General features: G+C 36.2%; 1 protein-coding gene across 8 annotated transcripts in view; it reads right to left on the bottom strand.

The window, feature by feature from the left end:
- Window positions 1–27122, bottom strand: part of LRCH1 (leucine rich repeats and calponin homology domain containing 1) — a 201026-nt gene that overhangs the window by 18979 nt on the left and 154925 nt on the right. For 4 of the 8 annotated variants that reach the window (XM_019753551.3, XM_019753550.3, XM_088792772.1 and 1 more), the window contains exons 10-18: window positions 25319–25386; window positions 23506–23592; window positions 20645–20734; window positions 20515–20551; window positions 16588–16641; window positions 15775–15847; window positions 12927–13031; window positions 5507–5616; window positions 3766–3903 (exon numbers count right to left, since the gene is read on the bottom strand). In XM_019753551.3, the coding sequence (XP_019609110.1) occupies window positions 3766–3903; window positions 5507–5616; window positions 12927–13031; window positions 15775–15847; window positions 16588–16641; window positions 20515–20551; window positions 20645–20734; window positions 23506–23592; window positions 25319–25386 (762 nt within the window). The remainder of the gene's footprint in view (window positions 1–3765; window positions 3904–5506; window positions 5617–12926; window positions 13032–15774; window positions 15848–16587; window positions 16642–20514; window positions 20552–20644; window positions 20735–23505; window positions 23593–25318; window positions 25387–27122) is intronic. The other 4 variants (XM_019753556.3, XM_019753553.3, XM_019753555.3 and 1 more) reach the window with 1 other exon arrangement.

Raw genomic sequence — 27122 nt, 5'->3', positions numbered from 1 at the left:
AAAGTAATACTACATGTTTACTGGAGGAAAAAATATATAAGTACATAGAAGACAATAAAAACTTATCCAGAAATGTCCACCTAGAGATAAAAACAATTAATATTTTGGATTATATTTTTCCAGATGTTGTGTGTGCACATGTTTATGTATACAAAGACATACATATCTACCTATGTATGTACATAGATATGTGTCTATATGCAGTATTTCTGCATATGTGTATGTATCTGCATATATGTATGTATGTATGTGTCTGCACATATATACGAGTATATATAAATCTGTATACACACACACATACATACACACAATTTTTATGGATCATACTCTTGTGCAACCTACTTTAGTTCACCTAAAAATACACCATAAGCATCACCTTTTCCCATCAACAATTACATTTCTTTATGAAGGGTTAAATTCACCAGGCCAATTAATCTCCTTCCCATTAAAGCAATGGACTTAATTAGAAAGAGGCAACATCAAGGTAAACAGCACTAAACAAAGTGATGTTACAGACTTAACCAAGGGACTCTCAAAATCGAGTTGATCCTGGCCAGGTTACCTTCAAGATATGGTATGGATAACAGGTACATCTGAGTCACACAATTTTCACATGGTAAGTTTTAAAAGCTTTACTGCTAAATTTTAATATTCCACTATTAGTTCTTTTAAAATGGGAGGTAAGAAGCACAAATGACTCCATAATCTAGGTGTAGGAGCAATGTTTTATAAATACTGACCTTACCCTGTGAATAGCAAGGGAGAGAGGGAAGTAAGTCATTCTATCTTGTAGGGACTTACACCAATCACCATAAAACTAAATTTACACAGGATTTATTGATAAAAGGGACTTCTTCTAGCCTCCCCCTTGCCCCCCGCAGCTTTGGAAGTGAGGGAGGGCCCATCCTAAGGTTGCTACCTAGTTTCAATTAGAAAAGTACTGGCTACTAGTTAGAGGTTCAACCTCACCATTATTCAAAGGATCAAAAAATACATGAATTACATGAACTGGGATGCCAGTGTTTAGCTCACCAAGTTGTCCAAGAGTGACAAAATCCATCTTAAGAGACTCAGCATATTGACAATAGTGATTCTGTTTACCACTATATTCCCTCAGGTTGGCATAAAAAATGGACAGTATTGGTTCATGAATGAAAACTTAGAATGCTTAATGTTGACAACACACGGGTAGTAAAAGTACCCCCATCCATGGCTGATGGTGCACATAGGATCTTATTTAGTAAGTGTTTACTATGTATCAGACGCTCTACTTGGTGGTAAGGATGCACCTGTGGAACTGAAAGATGCAATCCTCACAGTCACTTAGTTCCAGTTTACTTGGCAAGCCTCACTGGAAATATTAACAAGTTCAAGGAAATTATAGTATAGTATGATATAGGTCTTAGTTATAAGGAGAAAAAAAAGAGAGAGTCTAACTCAGTGCTAAGTAGTCAAGAACGGCGTGTAAACACGGAAGCAGTCAGTGAAGAAATGGGAGCTAGTGATGCTGTAGATAAGGAGATATGGAGGCAGCGTGCAGAGCAGCCTCTTCATTTAGAGAGAGCAGCCTGTGCAAACATGGCGTGGAGGTGACAGCATAAGCTGGGGACAGAAAGCAGGTATCACGGCTATAGTGTGGCTGGGCCTGGTCAAAGAGGTGTTAAGATGCCTGCTGAAGAATTTCTGAAAAGTGGACATTTAGCAGCAGCTTACATTTCCAAAAAGGAAAACTATAGTATAACATGCTAAAATATGTTATAATTATTAAAATGGATACTGATGAATAATTTTAGTGACATAGGTAAACAGTTAGGTTTTAATACATTTTAAAAACTACTAAATAACATATATATATATATATATATATATATATATATATATATGTTACTACTAAATAACATATATATATATATATAATATATATATGATGCTCACAATTCAAAAACAGCTCAAATGTAGAAAGAATGCTAGTCGTATAGTAGCCAAAATGTTGACAGTGATGTCTTTGGGCGGTGGGATAAAAAATGATTTATTTTTCTTGCATTTCTCTATTTTCTCCTTTGCTCCAATTAGGCATTATTTCACATTATATTTACTATTTTAAAAATTTTATTTAAAGAAGAAACAGGTGAAAATTTAAAAATTTCTGACGAAATATAGCATTTTTCTCCTGAAGAATAAAATGTACAAATGTATATAGATTCATGATTCATAGTGTCCTCTTATACTTTGTAAAATGGTAATCGTACACTTAAAATGGAGGCTGAGGAGTCATAGTTTCTCTTATAATTTGGGAAAAATTATTAAATGAGAATTTGGCACACAGTTCAGACAACATTATGGTAATTTGGATCCCATCTGTAAAAAGTATTGGAAAGTTTCATACTGAATTACAGGACAGAATTTACTGCCCACCCTAGGGCAGCTAGAGGCAGATTTAAAAGAGAAGATAAACAGATCTTTTTTTCCTTATGTGTCCTGCTGCAAAAAGTGGTCAAACTTTTCAAAGGAAAAAGATGTTCAATTGTATAGAAAGGAAACTGATAGCTGAAATGGGATCATCAGCTAAGAAAATAGAAAAGACATTAGGACAAATAAAGCCAGTGTGAGGCATTCCAGGGGGGGGTGAACGAGGGTGCAAATGTGCTTCCCAAGGGCTTTCACCTAACACACTTCTCATATGACCATTTTACCAACATTGTGCCTTGAGATTAGGGGCTCTGAATTGTGAAAATACGCTCTACAAACACTAATGATAATAATGGCTCACATTCATATATGTGTCATATGTAGCTCCTCATTTCATCCTCACAAGAACATTTCCATGGTAGGGACGAGCAAACTGAGTTAAAGAGAGGTTAAATAACTTGCCCAAAGACATACGCATGTAAGTACATCTGGAATTTGAATCCAAACTATATGTTCTTCGCACCTACACTCCTTTCTCACCTAACGAACTGCAAATGGTGTGGGTAGAAATTCTTCTTTCTTCTCTGCTTGTCTCAAAAACAGGCTTATCCCTGATTCCACCCCCCTTATCTGACCATAAAACTGACTCTGGAGTTCTCTTCTAGATGGTAACATGCTTTGAGATATATAGGAAGAGGGTTCCACATGCCAGCGTTATCTCCCCTACAGAGAAGACGAGGATTTTGAGGGCATTAATGGAGTCTCACTCATCTTCACACCTTTCCTACTGTTCCCCCAGTATCTCCAATGTACCCTTGAGCATAGTGAATGATCAAGGAATTGCTGAAATAATGACTGGCTAACCAACCTCTGGCTTGACAGGTTATAATTATCTTTTACATAGAGTCTGCACCTTTTCAGAGCCATCCTAAAATCCCCAATGACTAATAAAGGAAAGAGATTCCACTTAAAAGAGAAGGTATCAAACAAATGATTCTCTCCCAAAGACTTCTCACTGTTTAAATAAGCCTTTGTAGGAAATGAGTCTTTACGTCCATCTGTAAAGTCTTAGTTAGCATACCAATCAGCAATTTATTTAATGTGATTTGCTTTATATTGGGAATAAATTCCTTTTCTGTCATTTATATATTTATTTTAAATATTCTCCCTTTTTGACCTTGAAAATATTCCTTCCTTCAGACCTATTGCTTTTCTGCTCTTCTAGTGGTCTGGGGCTCAACAGAGAGGATTTGAGCAGGGTCCTGGTAACCCCATCAGCATTTGTAACCAGCAGGACTGTCCCAAACGAGCTTGGCTTATGGAAAAGTTCATTTCCCTTTATATGGACATACTTACAACTGCTGGTGAGGGGACGTGGATGCTTGCAACAGACCGCGGGCGGATGTGATTGACCAGATGGCAGAGGACAACCCCATCCATGAGCGCAGCCCCCAGGTCCTCATGCAGGCTGACCTTGAGCCTCATCTCGATGCTCTGTGAAGGAATCAGAAGGAGGCTGTGGTCAATGATACACCCCATACACGACAGAGGTACACAATAAAGCCTCAGTGTGAAGTAGGCTACACTATCTAGGTCTGTGCAAATGCACTCTGTGATGCTCATTCAACAACGAGATTGCCTAACGGCGCCTTTCTCAGAATGCATCTCTATCATTAAGCAATGCACGACTGTATATGAGATGCTCACAATTCAGAAACAACTTAAATGTAAAAAGAATGCTAGAAGCCAAAGTGTTAACGATTGTCTTTGAGCTGTGGGATAAAAGATGACTTATTTTTCTTTTGCATCTCTCTATTTTCTTCAATCAGGATTAGTCCCCATTATATTTTCAATTAAAAATTTATTTAAAAAAAGAAAAAAAAGTGACAACCAAAGGATTTCTAATAGATTGCAACATTTTTCCTGAAGAATTCATAAAATATACAAATATGTATAGATACATGATTCACAGTGTCCTCTTACACCTTATAAATTGATAATTATGTATTCAAATTAGAGGCTGAGGAGTCATAGTTTTTCTTTTGTAATTTGGGGAAAATTATGAAATGAGAATTTGGCTCCAACAATATTACAGCAGTTTGGATCCAATTTGTAAAAAATAGTGGAAAGTTTCATATTGAATTATAGGACAAAATTTACTGCCCAACCTGAGGAAGCTAGAGGCAGATTTAAAAGAGAAGACAAATACATCTTTTTTTTCCCGTTTTCTGAGGCAAAAAAGTGGTCAATCACTAGCCATGGTCCCTGCCATCACTGAGCTTAAACTCTTCAATGGCACTGAGCACAAGACTTCATTCTTTAGTAACTCAAATAGTTTTTCTATTAAATGCTTGATTAAAAAGTTTTGACCAGTTTGGGATACAAAGTGCGGATGACTCTGAACATCTTTAAATTAATGGGATATTATTATTAAGTAAATGAATAACAGTGCATTATTTTAAAGTATATCTGAATTGAAATAATACTAGCTTTATACCTATGTATTAAGTAGTTCTACTTAATATTATCTCATATATACCTCACAAAACCCCACTAAGGTAGATTGGAACTACATTTTTAATACATGAAAAAACTGACATTTGGGGATATTAAGTGACTTGTCCAATATCAAACATTCAGTAGGCGACCTGGCTAGATTTGAAAGTAGGTGTGCTCGCAGTGCTTCAAAGTCTATTTTTTAAAAATACAGTTGACCTTTGACCAACATGGGTTTGAACTGCGCAAGCCCAGTTATACACGGATTTTTTTCAGTAAATATGTACAGTCCTGTAAATGCATTTTATCTTCTTTATGGTTTTCTTAACACTCTCTTTTCTCTAGTTTACTTTGTTATAAGAATAGAGTATATAATACATATAACATACAAAATATGTGTTAATCGACTGTTTATGTTATTGGTAACACTTCTGGTCAATAAACTATTAGTAGTTACGTTTTGGGGGAGTCAAAAGCTAAACTTGGATTTTTGACTGTACAGGGAGGAGGTGATGGTGCCCCAACACCTACATTGTTCAAGAGTCAACTGTATGCTCAAGTCTAAAAATTATCATTCAATTATATAATATGTCTTGGGTACCTCACGGAGTTGTTCCACCAGTTCTTTTTCTTCTCTCATCTGTTCCATTTTCCTCCGAATTGTAAACTGTGGGTCTATAGATTCCAGATTTCTCTGAGGTCTTAGAAACACTATAATAGAAAGGGGGAAAAGCCTTTATGCAGTATCTAGTATAGGCTGCCATGAGGTTATAAATTAAAGTTTATTTATCCCAAATTATTCATTCACTACTCACAGAAACAATGGTTAAGGCATGACCTCATGTGAAAAGTGTGATTCAAATATTCTAAAGATTACATTTGATAATTCTACTGGGTTGTGTGGGGTAGCAAAAGCAGTATTTTTTTGGTGATGATAAACTGAATCCAGGGAAGAGTTTGGGTCATCCTTGGAACCATTCCAGGCCACTTCTCTGAAAGATGTCCCTCCTCTCTCATTTTTTTTTTCAATGCTTTCATTCTACATTTTCATTTATACTTGAGGTTTCACAATTCATTCATTCAATTCAGATAATCTGTGTCAAGTACGAAACCTCTAGAATTGCTTTACATGTTTAAAATAAGCACAGGTTAATGTTCAGTTGGCTAAAAGTTTTCATAAGTTCGGGTTAAGAACTAAGTGATGATACATTACATATTTGAATGTGGAGTGAAAAAATTCTGCCTCCTACCATGTAACTCACAGTGTATCCTAAAAGTTAGCTCTTTAGAGATGACCATAGATTTCTTTTAGAAAAGTTGGCAAAAGTAGAGGCAGTTTAAGAGATCATCCTTGGCTACAGGTCCTTAAAATTACAACCTCCAAAAATAGCAACTGACAGTGGCGCTCTCTCTGAAAGGAGTTAAGCCTCTGGCTCCAGAGATAAGGTATGCTCTTAACTTCAGAAGGATAACATCTTTTAAAAACTAATAAAGAGGGTACAAAATATTCTACATATGGCAGAGTGATTACAGAAAGGTTTGCTTTTTTGTTATTGTTTGTTTGTTTTTAATCAATTTTTATTACAATACAAAGCCCAGGGCAGATTTAAACTTGAATTTTTTTCTTCCTTGAGATTTTTATCCTATTAAGGCTGTCAACGTTCCATGCGCACAAGAGGTGGCAAAGAGCTGTATTCGGTTCCCCAGTTAGATTATGTGTGTGTGTCTGGGGAGAGGGAGGGGGGGCTTTTAGAAAATTTTGGGCAGAGAACTCCAATTTTGAAAATCATATGAGGTAGAAGGTTGTATTGGCATGATGCAATTCTAGTAACTTCATCCACCATAATTTAAATAATGTAGAGTAAGAAGGTTGTGCAATTTTTATTCTATTCTGACAAACATTTCCTATGGACCACTTTAAGAACTATTTCAACTTACTAGTTTTTTTAGGTTAAATATGGTTTACAAATATACTTCATATAAGAACACTTGAGACTACTCCACATAATGAATTATTCCATGATCACCCAACTATGCCATTTGATCTCAATTTGTATCTTTGCACCAAACTACCTTAATAAATGACTTGCAGTATATGTTTCATGTCTCAGCATTTTCTTTCTAAATCAGTTCTAGGATATTTGAATCAGCATTCTGATGCTTTATGGAAGACAGAAAGTTGACACATCTTAATAAACCTTTGACTTAGGAGTTAATGGAGAAAGGAGATGATCTAATGCACGTAACATCTTCTGGAACCTCAGAGAGGAGTCAGCATGGAGCCTGGGCCTCTGCTTCAAGCCACCCAAGGAAGTCACAGACAAAAAGAATCAAAGTCATGTCACCAAAGAAAACCAAACCTCACAGGAAGTGACCAATTTTTTACAAATAAAGGCAAGACCAGCAAAGAAAGAAGGGCCAAATCACCAGGCAGGGAGACATGAGAAATTCACAGAGCAAAGGCAAATGTGGAAAAGTCTAACAAAATAGGAAGCATAGAAGAAACTGGAAATGCATTAAACTTGCCTATACACCATAGCAATCCCAACAAAAAGATTTACCCATTTAAACATAGCAACAAAAAGAGATATACATTAAAATGTAAAATCTAGAAATGATCCACACCCTCAAAGAAAAGTCAACAAAATTTACCAAAAAAGTCAAGGAATGTAGACAGAGCTGAGTAATACACACACTAGCCAGCAAGGGGCGACCCAAAACTGTTTAAACAAATCTAATGTTTACTTTGGAGGTTTTATTTTCTTTTGCCTTTTTTTTCTTGGGGCAATCTTATCTAATACTGCATGTTTAATATTTTTCAATATGTTTTTATTGGCAGATTTCATTCTGAATACAAAACTATTAGGAAGTTAAATTAAGAGTGAGCTTTTGTTTAATAGCACACAATTCAAATATCTACACCTCGTTAGAGCCCTATTTGAGATAACAAGATAATACATGGTGTCTGGGTTTTAATTTCCTGGCATCACTTTTCATCTTAAATTCCTGTGCATCTTAAAAACACAAAATGTACGGTTGGGTATTTGCTCTATGATGTTAATTAATCACAAAGTGTTAAAACACATTTGAACTGTGTTTTTTTTAACTGAACATTTCAAAAGTACCTAAAATTGTTGGAAGCTATGACTACACTACTACTAGCTTTCTATATGGATTAATTACTGTGAAATATATGAAAATTTAAAATAAACTCTTTAGGCTAATAATAAATCTACAGAGCATATAAGTGCTTGCTTATTTTGATGGGTTTGTTAGGACAGAATAATTTCAATGGGACCATTATAGTATCTCTGATTATATTACCTAGTTTTTTGTTTCATGTCGTATTTAAATAATAAATGCGGTGACCTGTCTGGGTCAAATCTTCAGGAAACTGATCTATGGAAGAATTTTTCTTGTTTTCTTTAATTTCATGTTACTAAATTTCAAAAATTGGTGGAATTGGACCTGTACCTGTAAGAATGAAGCTGATATTCTGCATCAGCACATTCATCATCAATCATCTTTTCATTCTTTGAATGTATTTGCCAGACAGCAATTAAGCAGTAAAGAAGGACTCCTTTTCTTCCTGCATATACATGTCTAAGAAGTAGGAAGTGAAAATGGTAGGTGATTGAAGATGCAGGGGGGAAACAAAGAAAAGATGATTTGCTCACATTTGTAATTTATTCAGCAGAAGAAAAAAATTTCTAAGCAAAGACCCTGTAGGGGATGATAAATAGGCTTATGCAGAATATCAACTTCATCCTTGTAGGTACAGGTCAAATTCCACCAATTTTTCCATTATCTCTACCTTCTCCTTCAAGCTCCTCATCATCCTCACCCCTGACCCAGGAGTGGTCTGTCTCCTATGAAAGTACAAAATTCTTTACGTGTGTCTCTCTCATGGCACTCATCACTTTCTATCTTACAGTATAGACCCGCTTCTCTCCATTTTAACTCTGTAAGAGTTTGTGTCTGTTTCCAATTTGTCCCTCTTCTCTGCCGCAGAAAGGAGTTTGTTTGGATGAATAAATGTAACAAGGGTTTCAAAAACTCCCTCATTCAGAGATCAGTCTATTTGGAGAGTATCTTTGCAGAGATTATCCTACCCTGATAACATCATCTGAATTTTTCCTATGATGAAAAATCTCCTAAAATTTAGTTTCCAGGTGTGAATGCATTTGACTCTGAAATAAAAGTTCCATGAAAGCAGAGATCGTGTCTGTCTTTTTCAGAGTTGTATCCATAGAAACAAGGATCACGCCTAGCACATAGCAGACATGCAATAGATATTTAAGGATGTGAACAAGAAACCATTTCTCTAATGGTTATAAGAATATCTTTTAGTTAAACAAAAAAGGCCCCACTGCTCTAAAAATTGCCTGAAATGCTACTTATTTAATTATAACACAAAATGTACTCTTCATATAGAAATTATCAATTTACATTAATAACCTTTATTACTTAAGTTTAACCCAAGAAGATATTTCTTCTCTGTGGACACATGAGGTTTTAAAACTTAGCTCTCAATTTCTTCTTGGAAGTTAAGAATCTGAACTGGATGGGATGTTTAAGATAGATAAATTTAAGGGCAGCAATGTGGTGGTGGCTTTGAAAAAATACCATAAGCTCTAGATCCAGGCTAACGTGAATTAGAAATCTGACTTGTGTATTCATTTATTCCCTTCTGGTGCCCCCAAATGGATTAGATGCATTCTCTGCTTTCAAAATGCTCTCTATGGTCTTCGGCCGTTCATTTAATCCAGTGGTTTTCACCTACTTGGACGTCACATAAAGATCAGTAAAAAATAATCGGTGCATAGACTCTATGCAACACCAAATAAATTAGCATGTTCGAGTGTGTGGCATAGACACTATAGTTTTAAAATGCCCTGGTGATTTAATATGACGCCCAGGCAGAAGAACCACTGAAACACCTCTCATGGCTTCAGTTTCCTCATTTTTTTAATGAGGAAAATAATAGCTAAAAGTGCAAGATTATGGTAAAATATTGGAGAAAATGTCTATAAACTCACCCAAGGTGGATATATCCATTCATTCATTTTCAAGTGAGTTTAAAACTCAATTTTAAATACACATAAATTAGCACCCACCAATTTATTGAAAATGAAAAAGGGAAAATGATTCAAAAGAAGATAGGAATAGTTTTAGCTTCAAAACTAATGGGAAACACAAAGAAAGATACAAAGTAGTAAAGGCTACAAGACAGAGAGCAGAAGTGGAGTTTTCAAGTTAAGAACAACCTGAAGTGAAGCTGCCCCTATCCAGTCTCGAGGTGGACAGACCTACACACATAGTTCTGCATCCTCCTCCATCTATCTTAGGACACGAAACTTCGGGATGTGGGAATTCAAATACCCAACAACCTTCTAGCCAATTTGCCATTTTAAAAATTTCTTTTAGACAAAACAGAGGATTTAAAATGAGATATATGGAGGAGAGGTGCCAAAAATTTTATACACATGACTTGTATTCATCTTTTGTTATCGGTATATATTGAGTATTACAAGTTAATACAGTTTTTTTCCCTTTCTTAAAATGTGTATACATTTTTGGGGCACCCTCTGTATTTGGAATGAAATACTGGCAAGCCCTACTAATAAGTAGTGCATAAATACTGGAATTTGAATAAAGGGAATTTTAATACAAAGCAAGACAGCAAACAAAGTATAAAAATGACAACTTTACCAAAAACAATAACTAAACAATATAAATGAAAGGCAAGTTACATTATGGTGGGTTGAATTGGTAATAAGATGCCATTTATTTGCAAACGTTGAGATAGCTGCAGATATAGCATAATGGAGAAAATATGAGGAAACAAAATTGATGTGGTAATCAGCTTTGAAATGCCAAGAAAGGCCACTGAATAGGATCTTGTACTTAAGAGAAACCAGTAAGAAAAACAAAAAGTAGGCTGTATTCTTCTTGCAACATTGGCTTGTATACTTGTGGACACAAATAACTCAGCTTCACTAATTTTAAAAATGTATTGGAAAATGTATTCACATCAGAAGGCAAAATTTGACACAAAAAGAATAAAGATGCGTAAAAAAGCAGATCTGCGAATCTGTACAAATATTTGTAAGAAAGATTTTTGCACAGAAAATTATCTGTTGCCCAGGGCATACTATAGGCAAATTACAAACAGGCATAAATGACAGCCATCACATATCTGATGTGACTGACTGAGCCACATGAATATTGAAAATAATTCCTTTACTTTTTCTGTGGTACGGCCTAATAATTACACGTGAATCCCTGGCACTTTCACTCATACAAAAAAACACCATAAGTATTGCAAGGTTATTTTTTTTTTTCAGAAAGATTTTCACAATGATTATTTTCTATGGAATTCTTAGGATTGTTAATAAAAAGAAGGCAGTTTTGGCTTAGTAACTGGCACACAGAGTCCTCAATGCAGCTGTCCAATGAATGTGGTAGACAGTTAGGAGCCTGGGGGCATGGCCCCACCTCCATGTTTACCTAGCAATGTGACCCAACAGGTCACTTCATCTTTCTGCTTTTAGTTGATTTATCTATAAGGACAGACATTCTACTGCTCCATAAGATATCTAGACCTTTCCCAGCTTAAAAACAACAACAACAACAACAGAAAGTCCTTTAGTTTCAGATATCACTCCTAAGGAAATACCAAATCACACATAAATCTTTCATTCTAGGCTTTATTTCCTTTAAACAACATCAGACCCACAAATACCCATGCATTCTGAAAAACAAAACTGCCTCTCCCCCTTTTTTTTAGTTTTAAGTAAAGGAACATTTTATCAAGAAAGTTTCCACTTAGCCTTCCTCAACTTCCAGAATTTAAAACAGAATGCTATAAGGAGGGACTTTTGCTTTGTTGTTGTTTAATCATACTTATTTTCAGTTAAAAAATTTAGAAATATATGAAATAATAAAATTCCTTTTATAACTAACCTGCCAAGAATATATCTTTCTACCTAAGAAAACTGGAAACGAATTTTTAGTTGAATTTTCACCAGCAATCAAAGCAAATGTTTTAAATATATATATGTTTTTGTATTACATATAACATACTTAGATAATAAGAGTATTATTGGGAAATATATCTTCCTATTGTTTGCATTGTGGCGATACCTCACATCTCACCTCTCTTCCCCGTAAATCATGCTCTCCATTTCATTAATTACTTTTATCACTTTGTATCTTTAAGTAAAATGTTCAAAATATAAACTGACTTAGAATAGAATGGAGATTCAGATATACGTGGTATGTAGATCTAAATTATTATATCTACTTTATTTTCATTTCTTAGGCTATTTAAAATATTTAATGGCATGAAATTAAGAGATATCAGCTAGGTATCCTCGGTTTTTTATTTGCACATTTGATTCTCAGGTCAAGTTACTATTCTTGAATATTATATAGATGAACTTACACTCAAAAACGTAGAAGGTATCAAAATTCAAAATGTGCAGGTAATTTGCAAAACCAAAAAAATTAAATAAATAAAGGAGAAGGTAAGTGATTTCTCTTCAGTTCTAGAAATTTCTCAATATTAACATTCTTTTCAGCACACCACTCTAGGATCAGCCACAGCATATCTCAATTACCTTAAATATCTCATACTGTAAGCACAGATAATAAAAGATCAAATTCTAAAAGCATTTAGCTCAGATGCAGGAGACAAGCAGAGATAATCCAAATGTGCAAACCCAGGTTTTTGTAAAGGTGCAAACAAGCCAAAACACCCAAGCAGAAAAAATAGAGAAGAAATCATTGTAAAGTAAATCCCAAATTCACGATATTCAAAATAATTAAAAGTATTCTGACAAACTGCTAGAGAACAATACACATGCACTTCTCTGGACTTCACTTTCCAGGCTGACTCATTTCCTCTTATATGCATGCAAGTGAATGTAGGTCTACCTTCAGCTGCACAGAAATGAATGTTCAGTATATTAATTGGCTTATTAATAAGCACATTGAAGAATAGGTACAAAGCCACCTACCATTGTCACTGTCTCCTTCAGATGGAACACTGTAGCTAGAGTTGTCCCATGTTTGTGCCTGTGTAAGTTTGTTGAAGGAGATAGGAGGAAGAGTGAGGGCTGGGTCTGCAGGAGAGCGAGAGAGCCAGTCCGCGTATAGTTGCACAAGGACCAGGAAAAACCAAAGGGGCAGCAGCATTTCACAAATGGCATAAGGATTGTATGGAAATGAAGCGAATTTCATATTATGGATTTAATTTCAAGTGTACAATATAGGAGAAGAAATGAAAGATGGCGCATGGAATAAAAAGAATGATAAAAACTGAGTGTTAGTACTTATCAATTATATACTTTGCATGCAGTTAATATCGTTAATCTTATCAGTTCCACAAGCCCAAAGATTTCAAGTACTAGTGAATCATGTCAGCAGAAAGAAAGAGTACCTATAGGTTATGGAGATAAAAAGGCAAAGACCCACCAGATACCTTTTTCAAAAACCTTCTAAATAACAATCTTAGCAACTATGATTCACACAAAAAATTTGATTACATAGTCCAAGTTTCATATGTATAGCTCTATCTATTATTTAAAAATAAAACTATTATAGAATCAGTATTTACTATTATGAATTTTTTCCCCGAGGTAATGTAAAATTTCTCTTTAAAGACATTTGTAAGTCTACTGGCATGCTTTACTTTATTGACAGGGCTGAATCCAGTCAACTCTTTGCTCAACTCTTGACACACATACCTCTCAACTCTGTCTTTAATATTGGTCAGTAAAAAAACAATTTTGGACACTAGTAGAGTCTCTTTAACAACAATGTAATTAACCAATAGCTGTCAATCACTTTCAAGTACTTCTAAGTTGGTCATTTATGAAATAACATTTTTTGCATTAAATAGCCACATGGTATGTTTAGGAAATATCTCTATGAATAACAAATAGGAAATATTCAATTATAAGGCAGGACCAGTAAAATAAATGGACATGGTTCTAGGAATAAATATTTGGGTATATACATTTGTCTTTCTTCGGAGGAAAACACAGGAGAGAAAAAAAAAAGGTTTCTTTTGTAGAAAACTATCAGCCTATTTTGAGAATTCAAGTTCTTGTTCCAACTTGCTGATTGGCGCCGTCTAGTTTTATTTATAACACAGAAATCCATATACTGAACTTTAAAATAAAAAGTGGCTTTTAAAAGTTCCAAAGCTACTCAATCAAAAAGAATTTCTATCTTTTTAAATTATATGATCTTCAACTAAGATGACTGTATATTTTCTACAAAATGTGAAAAATATATACTGTAATACTTTTAAATTGCTGAATAAAATGAAAAAAATTCCCAATACATAATGCTAGTTTTATAAAAGTTCAAAATCCACTTGATGTTTGGGATATAAATCAGCATGATTTACAGCAACCAAATTCCACAGAGCTTTCAATAACTAGAACAATTTCCACATGAGTTAGTCAGCATTATAGAAGGGTTGGAAGCTTGGAGAGGAACTTATCTTTGTTTTTTGCTATTCTGCTGTGTTTTCAATTAATGGCTTAACAGTGCAAGCACAATGTTGATAAAGCTGAGTTTTGACTCCATATGAGAAATTTAAAAAGTCATGGAGACAATTTTACAACTAAATTGTAAAGGTGCACGTTCAAAAGAATATTTTTTTGAAGATCTATTCAACTTTTATTTGATCAATTAGAAAATATTTTTAAATTGTGTAAAGCTGCCTGTAAGGACTAAGAGAAAGCCTGTAGCCCAATATGTCTTCAGTGTGTGGCAGGAACTCTCCTGGCGGGTGTCGCTAAAGACACAGATGAGATGTGCCCTGAGTGACCTCCTTTCTTCCCAGCACACACCTAAGATCGTGGAAATGGAGCCCATCCCATATCTGGTTACACATGCTCAGTTCCAAAAATGAAGAGGCCAGCCATTTGAACTTATTTCATAGTAAATCAAATACCTTTCTATAAAACACCTACTAACAACCCTTGACATGCCCAAGCATTTTCTCAAATAGCTTTGTCTTACAGCCCATTAAAAATGCCAGGAAACCATTACCCTTAGCCACCTGGTATCCATCAACCAACTTGCTCCAAAAACGAAAAAAATTTCCTTTATGAAAGAATTATCTGTATTTTTCCCCCATGGGTACCCTTTTTCAAAACATAAACATGTATAACTTTTAATGCTTTACTGAAAAACTCAGCATATCTGAGTTCTTTACTAGCTTTTGCTTAAAAGTGACTGAGTCCTTTATTTATTAGCACTTCGTTAAAAGCATTAGTAGTGAGTGTGTGCAAAAGACCTAAGAACCAAAAAATGTTTAAAGAAAAGACCTATAAGAAGGTAAATTGTGCCATAACTGTAAGTACGTGGAGAAATCAGAAGAACCAAATTTTTCCATACATAGTCCTTCTTTTTAAAATCAGTAGTTACTTTGCACATTGCTATGATGTACACTTGTGAATATACTAAGAAATTAAAAGAAAATAGGTAATATAAGCAGAAAGGCTCTTAAAACTCCTGCCCAGTCACGCGAGCCTTGCAATGATCTCCATTATACACAGACCCTACCAAGGCTCAGAAAGCACATGAGGGGTGTCTCAGAATGGAGCCACCCTCCTAGAGGTGACTCTAACTTATCAGGGTACCAGGAACCACTGAGGCAAAGGACTAGCTATTTTTACTTCCCTGGGTTAAAAAACTCAATAGAATATTTCTTTCACACATACATGCCCCATTACTTTTTTCTCTTTGCTCTGATTCGAGTTGACAAGAGTATATACGAGTACATTTAAAAGGCTAAAGACAAACCACTGAGCTGTTTACAAGTTTAAGAACGTTAAGGTTTTAAATTACCTGATCGGGGCTTCAGGCCAAACGGAGCTGTACTGTTGGTGGTAGGAGAGATGGCAGGGGCGTTCTCTCTAATCTGTGATGTTTCAAAGAAAGAAATTTTCAAAAAATCTTAAGCAGAACTATGCATGCTTCTCTATGCTCACGGATTTTAATAAAACCATGACTTTCTGCATTTGCTGCCGTGTGATGAAGTCCTGACTAAATATTAATCAAAAACAATGCATCTTCACATTGCAAATGCTTTCAGTAGCATAATCAATGAAATGTTATTTTGGGGGAGATCCATTTAATTTTTTATTTGCTCATTATAAAAAAGTTTTACAAACATGTGAGACTGGCAATCCTTTTCCATTACAGAATAGATGTGTGCACTGCACATGTATGTGTATATACACACAAGCACACATTCACAGCCACCTCACGAAGGGCACATCTGATGAAGAATTTTGTAACACAATGAGATGAAGAAACAGATAACTGTGAACAGATGTTTCATCTATAGGGAAACCACACACGGAATCACTTATGGGTAACAAGACATTCTAAACATTGCCTACTTGAACTCTTTTCACTTTGTTTTCTAGAAAGACGTTCCCATATTTGGTTTTCGAAATCTGTCTTCTAAAATTAATCTTTAATTATGGACAGGGTCAGATTAGGCTCTAATAGCTAATGAAAGAGATTCCTGCAGAGAATCTGTAATACAATTAACTCATTAATCCTGACAGTCTTAGACTATATATTACTCTAAAAGATATTCCAAGTCAGGCCTCACAGAATACCTCAGCTTTCATTAATCTTCAGGAAACTTACCTCATTTGGAGAATACTCGCTCCCATTACTCTGTAATGTTAGATCATTTTGCACCTTAAAGAAGAAAAAAATGCATGGCATGTTCCATTAGACTATAAAATTACTGAGACAAGAACTGTGTCTTTCTTACTGCCATCCGTGGCACATAGATGCATAACAGTAATACACTGAATTGATTAATTAGTGCATTAAGTAGCTAAGTAGGTTATACGTATATTTTCTAAAATACTTCTGTATTCACAGAAAAATACCTCTAAAGTATCACATAAACTAAGCAAAGGGATTTCCTAGAGCAAAGCAGTCAGTCCAAACCACCGCTTTGAATGTCAGCCACCTGTGGCCTCCCACCCCCACCCCCATTTTATTTAACTACAGGTTTTGAGAAATAGTTCAAGACAATAGTTCCCAAATACGCAGAATCTCATTGGGAACTTTTAATAAGTACACATGCCTGGACCCAAAATTACCTGGGAAAATCTTATGCTGTCAATTCACTATCAGTTTGCTTTGGCAACTGATGCTTGTTTTACCCAGATTTGCTTTCTTTACATGGTAATCAAGAACCTCACTGATCCACCTTAAAAAAATTTGGTGATGGCTAATATAAATATCTTCATATAAGCTATGCCCAATTAGTATAAATTGAAGATGTCTTTTCCTATTCCTATTGTTGAGGAGTGCTATTAAAAAAAATTCCCAACTTTGACAAAGCCAAGGAGAAAAACATATTTTTAGGATAAAATGCCATTAATTTCCCTACCAAATAAATGGCTTTGTTAGAACTGCTAACAGGTCACTGCAGGTTTGATTCTCTCCATAAACAATTCCTTCCTCTAATTTTTCCTGTTGTTCTCCCCTCCAACCTCCTCCCCCATTCAATAGTATTGATGCATATGAAAATGTAATTTGCAACTCTTACTGAATGGATGCCAACGCTACCCAAACTTGATTTGGACAATCATCTAAAGTGTGTTTATGGTGAGATAATGTGATGTGCTACCAATTATAAACCACTTCACAATCTTGGCCTCACCTATCTAACCAGGCACCACCCACTTCTCAGAGTTTCTGCCTGGTTCACACAGTCCTGATTCTACCACAGCCATGCTGCTGGCTCAGCACAGCCTCCTGGGACCGACTCAAATCCAACTGCTCCCCAAATCTAGGTTTACTTCCCTCTCCTTAAACACTCGATGTCTTCCCCCATCTCTCAGAGCACCTAAAACACTCAGCTGATAATTATGAACCATTTCACATTCTTCTCTAATTTTTTTCAGTATCTAATTCTTCTTCCCTCCACAATTTGCAAGACGCCTCAGAAATGAAGGCAACTTCAGATCCTTCATCTAGAATTCTGGACAACAAAACAAGACTGAATCCAGAGAAGGTGCTCAACAGATACTGGCCGATTCATTCATGTAAGACTATGCTGAAGATATTGATTTCTTCATGAATGAGATGGAAGCGAGAATACAAAAATAGCCACACTATGAATGAAGGTCATTAAGTTCTGCATAATCATTAGCACTGGCCTTGCTAATCCACTCCTTTCTTTTCTTTTCCTCCTCGTGACTTCCTTTTTCCACCAGAGCCAGCTATCCCCCCTTCCCCTTTTAAAATCATGGAGATATGTCTATCATGAACAGAGAATGCTCTAGAGAAGGAAGACAATGAGTAGAAATTTCTTTTACCTAATGACTCCTTACTCATCCACAAAGGAAAAAAAACAAAACTTACATTAACACAAACATTGTAAATCAGAGATGGAGTGGAAATATCTTTTTTTCTAGAGATTTTGTGCTTCCTTGTGCTCCTAGGATCATGTACATAGGTGGGCATCTGTGTTACTAGAGTCAAAACTGGGTCTGCAGCAGGACACTAACACGGTCTCACAGTATCTCTTCACTGACTGCTTATTGGTTGCAAGGAAAAAATAGAACAGTAATCATACAGTGGAGAAATCACCTCGACTGGGTGATCAAATTAACATCACCAATGAGGCCCAGATAGACACAGTGTGCCCCCACTGTGACACCCGGAGAAGGATACAAGTTCACCTGTGCAGTATCCCTCAAAAATGTAGAACCCCAACCCAATCATGAAGAAACAGGAGGGACTTTTGTTCCACAAAATAAGAGGTATTCCATTAAAGAGAGAGAGAGAGAGAGAGAGAGAGAGAGAGAGAGAGAGAGAGAGAGAGAGAGAGAGAGAGAGAGAGGAGGGTTATATTCTTCAAAATTTCAAAGTCATAAAAAGCAAAGAAAGGTTATGGAAATGTTCCAGAGTAAAGCAAACTCTAGGTACCTGACAATTACCTGCTTCTAGACTGTATCCTACACTGCAGGGGGGGAAATGCTATGAAGGACATTAGGTCAACCTGAATATTTGGAATTTGGACAGATTAGATGAAAAGATTTTATCAATGTAAATTTATAAAGCTGATACCTGAAATCTGGTTGTGTAAGGTAACAATTCCTATTCTTAGAAAACGTACATTGAAGTATTTAGGGATAAAGGACTATGATGATGTATGAAACTTAACCTCAAATTTTCAGAAAAAGAACTATAGGTGTGGAGAAAGAGACAGAGACAGGGACAAGCAACAAACGATACAGCAAATGTGGTAAAATGTTAATCACAGGTAAATCTGGATAAAAGGTTGTAATTTTTGGTAACGTTTTGTAGAATCTTGTAATTTTTTTCTCTATACTTAGATAAGGTTAAAATTATTTCCAAATAACAAGATAATTTAAAAATGTGGGCCTGCACAGAATCACAGGTAACATGTCTCGAAAGGAGTTTGGTGAAATGGGCCCAAGGCAGCTTCAAATAAGACTTTCTGATGTTCCACAACTGGATAATTCCATGACGTCCCCACCCAGAAAGGAGGGGCTGCAGTGATTCTGTCTAAGGACCACACCAATAACAGTGACAGGGTAGCAGAATGACGGTAACAGCTAACGTCTAGATGCCTTGGATTGTAGGACCAATCCCAATTTAGAGAAAATGAAGGTGACGTTTAGAGAGGTTGCCCATAGTTAGCAAGTCTTTGCGATGGAACTGAAACAATGTAATTCCAAGTCACTATGCTTAACAATGAAACCATGCACTCTGGGAACATGGCTTTTTTGAGTACAGTCCTTTCCCCCTTACTTAACACAGAGACTTAGCCAGTAAAGAGTGTGAAATCGCTTTACTACAGTACATGTTCAGACATCTCGGGGGACATTGATCAGTTTGTACCAAAATTAGCCAACCTGAACCCATTCACTGAGAAAAGAGGAAACAGGTTGTAACCTATGTTTCACTCCTAAGTCATCAGCTCAAACCTATCTTTTAACCAGTTTCTTTGGTACCTTCTAGGCTCATCTTTAGTTTTATGTCAAAACTTCTTTAGACAGCCACCAAGTTTTACCCAATATAACTACTCTTATTCTGTCTGCAAATACTCCCCCCAGTTTCACGTTACTGTATTCTTTTAATACTCCTAGGCATTTCCCAAATCATTTGTTCTTGTCTTTCACGTCTTTTCTAGTTTATGTGCATCTGGCCAGTTCACAGGCTTCTTTTGTGGCTCTAAAATCTGCATTGAATGGCCCTGCCTCCAGTTTCTGACACAGAGCAGGTGCCCTATGGAACTTAGTTGCCACTACCTGGTTCAGCAAGATTATCTGACATGAAAAATGCATAGAATTTAATGGAAATAGCCAACTCTCATCTTTAATAGGAGGTGAAGTATAATAGATAAGCAGGAAAACTAAAGAGGGTAAAAGTGTAAAAAAATTGAAAAATAGATCTGGAACAAAATTGAATATTGGCCTCACTAAGAAATGTTCTAGTCCATGATAAATCTTTATAGAATATGGCAGCCTCTATGCTGTGGCAGAATACTGCATGGAGCTCTGCTTACTCTAAGAGCGGCCTTACCTCATATACCGGAGATGTCTCCAGCTGTATTTGACCACTGTAGGAATAAGGAAAAAAAGATATAATATGGAATTTACATATTTCAGTGTAAAACGAGAAAATATATTCAGTTTTAAAAAGGTCAACATACTTTAGTGTAGAATCTTGTAATTCTAAGGCTTCTGCTGATTCCTTAGGATAAAAGTTTACAACACTTCTCTCTGTAATATCTGTGCTTAATCTAAAGAGTAAGGGGGATAAAATGATGTTAGCAAATTTATTTAAATTTTAATAAATCCTACTGCTTTTGGTTATTCGGTTTCAAAATTTAATATATAAAATGTTATTTTTATCATTAGGATTAAGTAATGAAAGCTTTACGGGAGAAATTTCAAACTACATGGTGTTTCCCATTGTGTGCCAAATTTAATTTTAATATAATTTTTTATCTCCTATTGATATTGAAATCCAACTTATTTGCAATACGACAGTAATTTCTGATAAAGTCATAATTTTCATAGGTAGCATTCAATACATTTTATTCTAGAACTTGAGTAATTTACAGAAGCAAGTAAAATTGCTACACGTATTATATTATGGGGTATGTACCAAGGGTACTTTGTTTTAATAGGAGGATATCTCTGATATACACTAATACTCTCATTCAAAAAAATAAGAATTCATAAACAATTTGATATGCATTTTTATTTTTGAAATGGTCTTAGTTTCTGAATTTCTTCAATTTTAAGAGTTGAAGTTTTGATTTGCTTTTTTAGATCTATAAAATCAGGAATTTCCATTAAGTAAAATAAAAGTTACAAAGCTATCTTAAAAGGTCGGAATGAGTTCATATTATACATGCCTATTTAAAGTTCATTAAACCAACGATCAGAAAACCTGAAGGGAAGAAACCAAGATAAAGACAAAATAGGACAGCAACTCCATTGTTTGACGTTAGGTTGTATGAAAGGTAAGCCTCTAAAATTTAAGCCAATAATCATCGGCTTAACTAAAGCAACAAAAAAGTCTGGATCTATGACATATGAGATAAAGGACAAACCCAATGTGTATGTAAAGTTTTTATTACTAATATTCAGTCCCAAGCAGCTAGAAATAAATGACCTCTTGAAGTGTCTTCTTTTTATCAGAAACAAACACAGGACTCTTTCTTTATTAGTATTATGCTGGTTCACAGAAGCATTATAAAGTTAGGTTTGTCTTATAATAATTATTTCAGAATCAACACCAAAGATCTAAAGCAGCCAAAGTAGTGGATTATTTTAGGGTGGAAGTAAAATCCACGTAATGTCTTACAACATAATATAATTTTAAAATACCACTCCATAAAGATACAAATCAACTATCACTTAGAAGTTTCCTCGGGGCTGTTTTCTTCCGCAATTCAGCACATACCCACCATTCCCACTCAACTTCCTTGGCACCTCATTGTCTCCTTTCCAAGCTGGAGAGGAGGAATGTTGAAATCCTCAGGTCATCCCACTTCTCATGAAGGATGACAACATTCAGACCCGGAGCAGGGGGCCACTCCCTCCAGGTCACTCTGATCTTACTTCTGGGTTCCAGTCCCATAGAAAACCAAGCCACTGCTACTAAGTAGGCTGCTCTTTTTTGCTTTGGGGCTCATATGTTAATCAATCTAGAACTTGTAATAAAAATTTATTGGAAAAGTGATACAAGATATAAAAGGTAGAAGTATTAAAACAATATGAAGTTTGAGCCTAGTTGCGGCCTTCTCTCTGTCACATCACGTCTTCAAGGCTCTGTCCTGGACTCACATTCCCTTTCCATCGACCTGCTTGCCCTTGAGAACCGCATCCTCTTACACAGCTTATCACTTCAGTATCTTGCAAAAATGACTTTCAAATCTACCATGTTTCCCCAAAAATAAGACTGGCTCTTATATTAATTTTTGCTCCAAAAGATGCATTAAGGCGTATTTTCAGGAGATGTCTTATTTTTTCATGTACAACAATCTACATTTATTCAAATACAGTCATGTCATCTTATTCTGGAACATCGTCATAACGTACTAAATGTGTCCGTCTGGCTGACGATCTTAACTGGGGCTTATTTTGGGAGTAGGTCTTATTTCATGGTAAATCGCTAAGTACCAGAACTAAACATCTAGCAGCTGAATGGATACCACCACATTGCCACCTTAGATATTATCCAGCACATTCTAAATGGACCCCAACATCCTTCTCTTCAAACCTGTTGTCCCTCAGACAAAGACACCAGGGATTCAAGTCTAAAACACCGCGGATCGTTCCCTTCCAGCCTGATCACTTCAAATGACCATCAAAGAACTACAACAGTACCTACCACTGAGGATCTACAGTATGTAAAAGTATTAAAAAATAGTTAGAAATACTTACAGAAACATTTCCACCATAATGTATTTCCTTCCAGTTTTAATTTTTCCTAAGCTTACACAACTGGGACCTAATTCCACCTATATAATTGGGATCAAACTTTACGTATTTTATATACTTACTAAAGTCAACATTATATAATGAGCATTCTAAAATACATTGGAAACTTAAAAAAATTTTTATTGGCTACATTATATTCTACCTTATTAATGACCAAAATATATTCCCTTTTCCCCAACTATTTGTTCTTAAAAACACCTCCCCTCTCACAACCTTTGCTCATATCCTTTTGTCCCTTAGGATACCTTTTTAGAATTCATGTAAATGAATTGTTTATATATACTTTTAGACCACAACTACACACTACTAGGATGCCTTCTGGAATGGTTTTGCCAATTTACCTTCCCACTAGTAGTTTATGTATTATTCTTAATAGCCTCCACAAGTTTGATACTTACTTATGGACCTTGGCAAAACAAGCAGTTAAAATGCCTTTGTTGGTGGATAGACAGAGCCCATAGTGTGTATACACATATTTTTTTTTAAAGTGAGAATGTCTGCAATGAATTAGCACGCGTTATTAACACATGAGGCCTAGGCCAAGGAAAGACACACATACCTGTTTGGATCTTGCAGCAAATCCACTGCTTCTCTCAGCTGTTCAATCATCGCTATATCCATGTCCTGGTCTTTGGATGAACTCATTCTGCAGCATGAAACCAAGCATGAGAATGAAAATATTCCCAGAACAAGAATATTACCTAGATTCTTAACAGCAAACTCACAAAAATCCATCTAACACATAAAAATGATTTTGACCAATTCGACATTATAATGGCCTGTGAGTACGCGGCGGGGTAGGTTGCCAGCAAGCAGTGGAAAAGAGCTGCCGGGTTGTGGGAGCCCAGCTCTGTTGTAAAGCAACTCATACAAAGTCTCAGTGCCCATCAGCTTCCATCTGCTCATCTGTACAATCCAGCCAGTGGACGAGCTGGGTGGTTCTCACTGTGCTTTCCTGAGCCCTAGGGGACCCACAGGTGTGCTCGGTTATGGAGGGCTGCACTACTTCCAGACTTCTCAACTCCAGGCCAACCAGTGTGGCTCCGTTTTATGACTTTCACACAACATGGGATTTCAGTGTGGGATGGCAGTTCTCAAGCTAAGGTCCAGATCAAAATCATCTGCAGCACTTTAAAAAAATGCCAGGCCTGACAGTCCCAAGTAGGTCTGACCGGGGCTTGGGCCTTTCAATCAGATGACCCTGATTGACAGGCAGCACTGAGAACAATAGGTATAAGGTTAAGAATGGGGTTTCCAAGGATTCATATAGTTTTAAAAACTCTTTCCCTATAAAACCTCTTTCCCTATAATTCTATGATTCTGTAATTAAGCTAGGCCTCCTTGGCAGCACGGAAATAATACAATGAAAGCTGGTAATACTAGACAGTGATTCAAAAGGAACTTTTTAATGCTTTCAAAGGGCAAGAGAGTTTTGATCCTTTCCACTCCTTTCTACTACAGAACATAAACCAATTGTCTTTCTGTAAGTGGAGACATTTTTTAACAACAAGGTAAATCCTCCCTAAAGGGAAAATCCCCATAAGGTATGATGGAAGGTCCAGGCCTACATTCCACATCATAGAAAATGAAATTCTGGGAACCAAAATTCTACTCTGTGCCACATCATCCAAACTCAGTTCCCCTAGAAATGGTTCATCAGCTGATGGATCACTCATGCCCTCTCCCATAAAGCTTGCCAAGTAAATCTTTATAGGCAACAGAACAGAAGAAATATCCTGTATGAGATTCCTTGGGTTCAACCCTGGTTGTCTGTGACACTGGGGCAAAAAGTATCTCTGTGCTTGAGTTTTTTCATCTGTGAAATGGGGGATAACAAACAAAACTCACCTCATAGGTTGTTGTAAAGGTGAAATGAGCTACTATCTTGAAGTATTTAGGACAGTGACTGGCATGTGGAATTTAATAATGTTAGCTATTATAATTATTAGACTCAGAACAGGACATTAGAGGTATATCATTTTCTCAGCTCTTGAACCTGAAGACTCAGCATAAAGAAGGGGGACCAGGACTGCTTTAGGTCCTATGTGTCGGCTTCTGCACACAAATGGAAGGAAGCTAGAATCTTCACTTTAGAAATTTGATCTAATTTCCTGAATCACATTTCTACTTACAACCTTAAATCTGATAAAACTCAGGGCCAAGTAGAGATACGACCTTGCACTGTATTGCTCTAATACTGTGACAATAAGCAGGAGACAGAGGAAAACTGGCAACTTCTTATTATTGTTGGGTAAGAGTAACAGTTTGTCCAAAGAAAAGTGAACGAGAATTCTTTCATGACAGGGCTGCCATTTGGCTTGAAACATGAGCTTTACAGGATGGTGACTCATAACCAGGTCCTCGGTACTCACATTCCCTCGGGTTGCCAGTGTGTGTCCTCTTCTATCCGTAACAGTTCTTCACAGGCCTCTGCCCTATCCTGTGGACAGAACACATGGGTCTTCTGAGAGCCACTGGCTATCAACAGTCAACAGCCAAACCCTGCCCCAGCCATGTTCATGGCAGCACTATTCAGAAGAGCCAAAAGGTGGACACAACCCCCCAAGTGTCCATCAATGGATGAATGGATGAACAAATGTGGTATATACATACAATGGAATATCATTCAGCCTTAAAAAGGAAGGAAATCCTGACACATGCTACAATGTGCATGAACCTTTAGGGCATTGTGCTAAGTGAAATAAGTCAATCACAAAAAGACAAATACTGTACGATTCCACTTATATGAGGTACCTGGAATGGCCAAATTCACAGAGATAGAAAGTAGAATGGTGGCTGCCTGAGACTGGGGAAGGGGGAGGAATGGGGAGTTATTGTTTAACGGGTACAGAGTTTCAGTTTTACAAGATAAAAAGAGTTCTGGAGATGAATGGTAGTGATGGTTGCATAATAATGTGAATGTACTTAGTACCACTGAATTTTACTCTTAAAAATGGCTAGGATGGTAAGTTTTATGTTACATGTATTTTATCATAATTAAAAATAAAAGTTAAAAAAAAGGAAGAAAGAAAGAAAGAAAGAAAGAAAGAAAGAAAGAAAGAAAGAAAGAAAGAAAGAAAGAAAAAGAGAGAAAAAGAGAGAGAGAAAGAAAAAGCAAAAGCAAAAGAAAACTTGGCCTAGGACCACAGTACCTGTTAATTTACTGTCAGAAATTTAAAACTTAATTCCTTATCGCTCTCTTAGCACCTCCTGATATCGACACATTCCTCTGCTGGGCTTGTCAGTCACATGAGATAGCATTTGTGAAAGGAGGGCTGTGTGTGTGTGTGTGTGTGTGTATGTGTGAAAGAGAGAGAGCGAGAGATTGGGGGGAAAAAACGTATAAAATACTTAACAACAGAAAATGCCTCAAATGACAGCTAACAGTTTTCATGTGTACAACATCCAGATTTCACTGAAACGTGCCTCCCCCCACCATATTATTTTCCCAAAGAAACATTGTTGGGAGTATTGGAAAGGTGTGTTTCATCATTGGAACTTTCACATGCTTCTTTTCACTTTCATCTCTGGCACACAGAAATACTGCTTTAAGTCAGTCAACAGCTAGAATGGAAGCCACCCTAAATGGGGTTACATTTCCCTGGCAAGAAAAGCACACTAGCCAAAAGGACTGTTTTCTGCTTCAAGGTTCTGACAAATTATTAACTAATTCAGGCTCAGCCAATTCTCCAGATGTGTGTCACTGAGAATGGGTTTTCTTCTAAGGAGGTGGTTTGCTGCTTGATGCCAGTCTCTGTCTTGAAAAACAGTTCAACTTTTTCTATATTGATGATACTTTTAGTGTATAATAAAGTCAACATCTAAATTACTGTGTCACACTACCCAAATGATAGTGAAATTCATAGGGGTAAACATACTCCCAGAAATGACCAAGAAAACATGTTCTTATCTCTTCTTGTTGGGTTTCAACTATAGGAGCCATGGGTATTCTATTCTAATTTTCAGTTTCATAATAAAAAATGGCCAGTAGTATGAAACATCAGTTTTTCTTTCAGTGTACACAGTAGGGCTGACTGGGTTTCTTTTGCTAAGTTAGACGGTTACATAGCTGATGTTCATGATTTGTGGATTCCGTATTTATGAATTTGCCTACTCACTAAAATTGATTTGTAACCCCAAAATCAATACTCGTGCTTTCAGGGTCATTCTCAGACA

Source organism: Rhinolophus sinicus, chromosome 16 (genome assembly GCF_057876585.1).
Source record: "Rhinolophus sinicus isolate RSI-liver-muscle chromosome 16, RSI-T2T, whole genome shotgun sequence".
NCBI classification, from domain to species: domain Eukaryota; kingdom Metazoa; phylum Chordata; class Mammalia; order Chiroptera; family Rhinolophidae; genus Rhinolophus; species Rhinolophus sinicus.
This window is presented reverse-complemented; position numbering and strand designations above follow the sequence as displayed.